This window comes from Ipomoea triloba, chromosome 6 (genome assembly GCF_003576645.1).
Source record: "Ipomoea triloba cultivar NCNSP0323 chromosome 6, ASM357664v1".
In the NCBI taxonomy this organism is placed as follows: Eukaryota; Viridiplantae; Streptophyta; class Magnoliopsida; order Solanales; family Convolvulaceae; genus Ipomoea; species Ipomoea triloba.
The window spans coordinates 12,128,855-12,136,717 of NC_044921.1; the positions used below are offsets into that span (position 1 = coordinate 12,128,855).

Sequence of the window (7,863 nt, forward strand, 5' to 3'; positions counted from 1 at the left end):
TATAGATGGTAACATCATGCAATGAGATTATAATGTAGAAAATTGTGAATTTGTCTCGTTGTGTTTGTATATATGACTGAGATCTTTTTTTTTTTTTGAATACATATGACTGAGATCTTAGTTGTACTATGAATTCTTAATCTTAATTACAAGCGCCTATTGATATTTGGCAGTGGTAATTTTCACCCTATATGTTTAATATGTTGTGAGATATGTGTTGTACATTCTCATGTGATAGTATTGAACAAAATATCTATATTTATTATATTTATAGAAGGCTAATGAGTAGTACATTTTGTTATAGTTTCATAACTTATTTACTTGATAGTAACAACAATAACTTTGCAGGTAGTCCGAATATTGATGTTGCAATATGTCTAGTTTCATCAACAGTTTGTACATTCATTTTGCACATGTTTATTTTGAAGTTCATATTTTTGAAATTAGTATGAATGAGTGTAGTACTTGATTTTTTTTGTGTGTGTGTGTGTGTGTGTGTTTTAGTAAATTTTTTTTTTGTTGATTTGATACTAATCTTGGGGTACTCACTGCTGTCTTTTCATCACAATGCATGCAGTTAAATAGTTTGTCACTTTGTACATAAACTCAGTTATAAACAGTGGATGCATCTTATATACTAATTATTTTTGTTGTCAAGATTGATGTTGATTTTGTCTTTAATTCAAGTAAGTTGATTGTAGAAAATGAATTGTAAATTTATATTAGCTCTAATATATTTAAAGAATGCACAATAAGTATTTTATATACAAGATTAATGAATGTTGTAACAGTAGCTATTTTTTAAATTTATTTATTTTCTGAATTTGAAAGATTAATTCCAGCAATGTTGTAGTTTCAACATCTTTTCAATGCATTAAATGTGCCACAATATTCTATTACCCTACATTGACATTTTAAATAATGAGTTCTAAATCAATTTATTGGGTTATATGAATATGTCTTCTTTGTCAACAAATCATCCATAAGTAGTTAATATGATTGGCTTTAAACTGTATTTTTCCCATGTTATTAACATAATACTTGGTAAATAAATATATAACATTGTTTTGTAGTATAACTTTGATATTTAATTACAAGATAGTGTAAAAGGAAAACAATAAACAATGTAATGAATATAATTAATTAATAACTTTGAAAGTAATGAATCTTTGCATTGTAGAAAATGTAGACAATATAACTAATGAAATTATATCTCTTTTTAATTTTGTTGATAATGAATATTTTATTTTTGAATAAAGGCATTGTAGACATGGAATTATAAATTAAAGAAATATATATGTATTATTATTTTTTTGTTCTAACTACTAATTTATTTAATTTAATAAGAGTAATAAAGTGGGTATTTACTTTTGAATAATATACTCTAACATATTCGTAGTATATGCTCAACAATATGCAAACTTTGATTGGGATGAGGTTCGAACCTAAGACCTTTCTTATAGAAATTAATGGGTAAGTTAAAAGTTAACGGAATACTAACGAAGAAGATAATATTTAACGGATAATCATATAATTAAGGATAAATTAGGAAATCTCAAGGAAAAAATATAAATCTAAACAATCTGAACCATTCATTTGATTTAATAATTTGACCGTCATTTTTTCTACCCATTATAGGCCTAACTTTTTTTTTTTTGTCTCTTATTAGTATAGTAGATATATAGTAGATAGTGTGTGTGTGTGTGTGTGTGTGTATATATATATATATATATATAATACGGTTGGAATGCTCAGGTGCGGTTGTGCGGTGAGAGGAGAACCATTTATCTTGCCAAAATCAACCTTTAGAATTAATAATGTTTAAAAAAACGCGGTGACAATTTGGTCATTTTCCATATAGGTCAAACTTAAGGTGCGCGATTTTTCTTTTTAAAGTGCGTGATGTTCATTCTTAAGGTGCGTGGTTTTGAGCTTAAGGTAGGTGCGTTAGTTGTTGAAACTTAAGTATGTCGGTCTAAATCTTTAGGTGCGTGGTTTACCTTCATAAGGTGTGATTTTCCTTCTTTTAAGGTGTGTGGTTTTTGTGCTTAAGTTGTGTGGTTTTGAGCTTAAGGTGCGTTTAATGGTTGAAACTTACGTGCGTAGTTTGTGTTCTTAAGGTGTCTCAGTTGTTGAAACTTAAGGTGCGTTGGCCTAAGGCTTTAGGTGCGTGGTTTACCTTCTTAAGGTGCGTTTTTTTTTATTTAAAGTTTTTTTAAGTTCCAAAACACAAACAATATTCTTTATAAGAGTTTCTTTCAAAATCATATTTATGTTAATCCAGCTTAAGTTGGGTAGATTAGAAGTTTAAGGTGTATTAGTTTAATTTTTTTTTTTAAATTTAATAGATTAGAGAACAACTGCACGGGAAACTTTCCACACCAGAACCCTTCCATCCATATATATATATATATATATATATATATATATATATATATATATTCTTTTTATATTTAATAATAAATTTTAACTGTATTAATGGGTTAGCGAATTCAAGTAGATTATTGTATTTATTTAAAACTTGTTAACTAAATTTTGACGAAATGTGATTTTAGCGATGGAATATACATTATCAATATGGCGACGAAATTGGTGACATAAAGATTTTTGTCCCCTAAAATGCGACACAATTTGTTCCGTTGTTTTTTAAACGGAATTTTGTGACGGAATATAAAATTTGCAACAGAAAGGTTAGCGATGGAATCGTGACAATAATAATTTCTGTTGTTATATTTCACGACATATATATGCGACGGAATATGAGTTTCGTGACAGAATTTATTTTCACGCAATGGCGACGTAAGGAAACATTTCTGTTTTCAAAACGGCGACGGAATGATTTCTTTCGTATTCTTTGCGACGAAAAATTTCGTTGCCGTTTTCTGTGCCACCACTCGCGATGGATTATTTCAGTCATGAAATGAAATACGACAAGCCTAGACTACAGAGTGGATTCTGTTGTGAAAATGCAAAATTCCGTCGTAAAATGCATTTCGCGACGAAATTTTGCGTTTTCGCGAAGAAATTTTTCTGTCTCAAATCGCTATTTTTCTTTTAGACGTGGCTTTCATACATCAAAGAAACTTTGGTAGGACAAAATCTCAAATACTCTGTTAGACTGGGGAGTGGGGATCCCTTAGGGTAGGGGATTCAACCTTTGGGAAGAAAGAAACTTCGATTAGGGAAAATTCCCTATTAATAAGAGTGGCAGTATTACTTGTGAGATTAGATCACCTTGCCAAATTTGTATAATTAATCCTTGTTCTCACTAATAAGAGTTTGACAATATCGATATATAGGATTAGACTACCTCATCAAATCTTTGAAATTTGAACTATAATTTAGAGCATTTCTAAGAGTTTAATTTTTAGGATGATATAACCTTGTAGTCTAGTGACATCTGGTTTACACTTCCACATGGATGGGCTTGGATTCAAGTCTCAGTGGAAGCGACGATTGATTCTTTGTGCTTCAGTATGGCTTTTTTGTCCAATGCTCAACACCTCAATTGCAGTAATTCATCTTTTTCTCTCTCCTCGCACTTCTCTCATCGAACCCAGCCTCAAAACCTGCAAAAACTATGTAAAATCATTTATGACGTTGCTCTTAATAATAATAAATTACACTCTTTTTAGATTTTTTTTTAAAGGGATGTGAAACTTTGAATCTCATATTTCATCCTCCATTAAATGTAGCTAGAAAAAGTAGTGAAAATGAGAGGTGAGTTTGCAACCATCAAAATATCATCCCGAGGACCACAAGGCATTCAGATGATGGTAGGTGAGGAAATCTCAAAATCAGATCACATTCCTAGCTATAGCAATACATTGAATACATATGATCCACCTCAACCTCTCAAATCACTTATTATGAGTGGGTGAATTTAAAAGAGTGGGGTTTCTATATTTCTTTTTTCATAGTTCACAACTTAACTTTTGATAGTATTCATAATGTATGTAGTCAATTTCTACAATTTGAAATAAAATTCCTCAAAAACAAGTGTGAATATTCAACAAAAAATCAAAACGTGTTATATTCGCATTTTTCTTAAAACCGATTCAATTCCCCTATTTTAAGTGGTAAATGTATACAATAAATTTAATTTAATTTATTTTGTTATACAGTTAATTAATGAATATAAAATATTGTTTCCTTTGGAAGAATACAAGTATTGTGGAGACAGGTCAATGTGCATTTTTCCAAACAAAAGTAAGGATATGGATCACTTGCTTACCTAACTAGGTGAAAATGATCAAATACAAGCTTATTATGTACTTCTATACTCCTATGGTTTCATCACTTTTCTTCAGAATACATCTATTCTTGCTCACAATCTGCCACCCAAAAACCAACTGAGCTACCCGCACAGGCAGAATACATCTAATCTGGATTTACTATTAGTACTGTACAGAATTGGGATTGTATACAAACAAGTATATAACAAATGCTGGGCTCCTGCTGCCATCAACTAAGGTCAGGTTCACCACAAAATGCATCTCCCTCGAATGTTCTTGCAGATTCATCACTGTAAACTCCAGGAACAGATCTACCGCCAACTTCTTGTGATGGCACGTAGCCCGCCTTTTGGCTGCTCTCGGCAGATATAAGAAGGCCAGCGCACAGAAGCAACGATGTTGCAAGAACCACGAGGGTGTTCTTTAATCTGCCGAGGACTGGCTTCACCTGTGGGCAGATGCCAGAAAAAGTAAAGGGCACTTAAGATCTCTGAAGTACTAATTGCTTGCAATTTATTTACACAATGTGCACAGTTCTAAACTACTTACAGAAAATGAGCCCAAGAGACGGTCCCGGGCCAAAATTTCAGGAGTCTTCACCCACATCTGCCAAGAAAAAACTGAGGAAATTGGTAAAGGCCAATGGTAACAATGTAACATAGTAGTAACACCAAAGGAAAAGGTCGCATGGCTGGCCTAACATCAATGACAAAGATCTCTGAGACTCTGACACAACTTGTTAGGCTCAAGCGCTTACCAGTTACCACGACACCAAAAGCTATAGCTAGTAGAGAAGTCGCAACTTTATTTCTTTATAGACTGCCATCACATTTTCGAGAAGCTAGGTGCCTAGGTGTTGGACTTGGCCCTTTACTGACCTCTGCCCAACAATCCCCCAACCACCGGATGCTAGACTTGGCCTTTACCAGCCTTTGCCCAACAAGATCCGATAAATCTGATGATATTGGAATAAAATAGTGACAGGGTGACCAAAGAAGTATTTGAATAGATCCGTTTCCTGATAAAGTAAACATTTTTATGTTGAAATTTTAACAAGAGGGTAGTCTAGGCAGTACAAAGGGAACAGATTTATTAATAAAAAACAAAACATGTCTGTCAACAATCAGGGTTTAGAATATTCTGGCAACATGCACAGTATTTATATATTATGTTATATAGTCATATAGATCTTCCAACTACAATTCACTATTAAATTATCAAATTTAACGAACAGCATAGCAACATAGTTATAGACTTATAGTTGCTAGTCCAGTCTGGACATACCTGGGAGCTGATGGTTATGGTCTGGATTGGTCTCAAAATATTATACTAGAGGACAGGAATAGAATCAGCCCCAGGTTTTCATTTGTCTTTTGTTTTTGGTAAATAAGTAATAGCATAATACTATTTGCACACTCTAATTTTTACATACTTCTAAACAAAACTGATTTGGCTTTATCAGTACCTTCAAAATAAACCAATACACTACCCAATACTTAACAATTGTGGGTATAGATAAAGTTAAGTCAACTTTGTGTAAATGTCCATAAAAATTAGAGTGTGCAAATAACATTATTGAAGGCACTAGTCGGACAACGGGAAGGGCGCCTAGGTGGCCACCTAATTTAAAAAATAAATAAATAAATTTGCTCAAAGCGACATCATTTTGAGCGGAAAAACCATTTAAAAGAAAAAAGTTTCGGCCGAGTTCGGTGGCAAGTTGGCCAACTTGGCCGCCTAGGAACTACCTACAGTCCTTTTTGCCTCAGCCTAGAGGTGCCTAGCGCCTAGGTGACCACCTAGGTCGATTTTTATAACACCAGTAATAATCAAGAACTAGATACTATTGGCATGGGTACCGACAGGTCGACAGTACCTAATGCAACAAAAAAACATGGTAAACTTAGTTGTATTTGGTATTGTCAGCACTGGTGTCAATTGGCACCATAGCCTTTGCCTTATATGTAAGTTCAATACAATGAAAAATTAGGGGAGGGGAGTTGGGTGGGTGAGGGGGAAGAGAGAGAAAATTGCTCAAAGTACAAAAATAATTTTAGAATTTGTAACTTTGTAGTTTGTACTTGCACACCAACCTCCTGAAGTAATCAGAGTTAATACTTAATACACATTTTTAGTCCTCGACTATACTCATTTTTCTCGATTTAGTCCTAAATGACTTTTTTGTGCTTAATTAAGTCATCGACTTTGATAGTTTTACCCAATTGAGTCTTCAAACTGTTAGATTCAAGAATAAATCGAGAAACACCACTATAGTGACTAGTCGAGGACTAAATTTGGTAAAGCCACTTCAGTTTAAGACTAAGTTGGTAAAATAGTATAGTCGATAATTAAATTAGATATTAATGGACATGAAATTACGAAGCTATCTTAATAGATGACAAATGACTCAATTGGGTAAAGCTATCAGATCGATGACCTAATTAAGCACAAAAAATCATTTAGTACTAAATAAAAAAATTACTATAGTCGCGGACTAAATTGGATATTAACCGAGTAATAGTGAATTCAATAATTTTTTTTTTAAAGGGAATAGAAATACCTGTCCATCATACCACCCAGTCTCTTCATCTTCAGCAGCAAATATCAATCAAACAAAGAAATAAGCAATTAATTTCTCAAATTATATTTAAAAAAAAAACAAAAACAAAAATAAAGAATCACAAAATATTGGTTTAGAAATTACATTCAACAGTGGCACTGAGCAAGCGGTTGCCAATGTAGGCCCAGCCAAGATACATCCTCACAACGGCGAGAGTGACCACGAAAAGCCCACTAGAAGCGGCGCCCAAGACCGGCTTCAAAGGGTCGGACTCGGGTCCAACCGACCCGAACCACAGCACGGGCAGCCCCACGAACAGCGCAAACGAAGCTCCGGTGACGAACAAGCGGGAGCAGTACTCGACCAAGTCGCCGGAGGCCCAGGCGAAAGGGAAGGACTCCGATAGGGCCTTGTATTCGTTGACGGGCTGCTGCTCCGACGGGACGGGGCACTCGGTCTCGGGCAGAGAGTTGTTGTTGCGGAAGGATGCGGAGGGAATAATTATCCTGCGGTTGTGGAAATGGCAGTGGGGTTTGGCGGAGAAGGGCGGCGAGACGACGGGAGGCGAAGAAAGGAACAGCGAAATCGCCATTTCCGAGCTTAGTAGAATTATTTGCATAAAAAATTATGCTAATAATAGTAGTAATTGTTTTTGGCTTTCATTTTCTAGGAACAAAAAAATATCTCAGAGAGTGGAGTGTGCGTGGAGAAATGGACTAAACCCTAGATTTTGTTCCAATTTTTATAGAAAATTGGAAATATCCTATCCTACTTCCACTTTATAATAAAGCAGAAGATTTTGATAATAAAAATAGAAAAATTTTCTTGTGCAAAATCACGTAATTTTGGCATTAGATGAATTGATAATTTTTTTTTTATTAAAGCTATTATATTTTCAACCATTACTTTCTAATGATATTTATCATTTTGTTTTTTTGCTTGATAATTAATTAATTAATTAGCAACATTTTTTAATGTTGTTTTGATTTTCTATATGTTGTTTAGTTTTACAAGTTACAAATAAGAGGGAAGCATGAAAAAAAATTTATTACAAAGTAAATTTTGAAT

At 33.6% G+C, this 7,863-nt stretch overlaps 1 protein-coding gene across 1 annotated transcript; it reads right to left on the bottom strand.

Annotated features, from left to right (window-relative positions):
- Positions 1-4,128: 4,128 nt before the first annotated feature.
- On the bottom strand, positions 4,129-7,523 carry LOC116021636 (protein CONSERVED IN THE GREEN LINEAGE AND DIATOMS 27, chloroplastic). The gene is made up of 4 exons (XM_031262090.1): positions 6,940-7,523; positions 6,796-6,824; positions 4,785-4,841; positions 4,129-4,683 (listed from the first exon to the last, which is right to left on the bottom strand). Exons 1-4 carry the CDS (start codon positions 7,412-7,414, stop codon positions 4,465-4,467), a joined length of 780 nt encoding a protein of 259 aa, XP_031117950.1. The 5' UTR covers positions 7,415-7,523; the 3' UTR covers positions 4,129-4,464.
- Between the last annotated feature and the right edge of the window lie 340 nt (positions 7,524-7,863).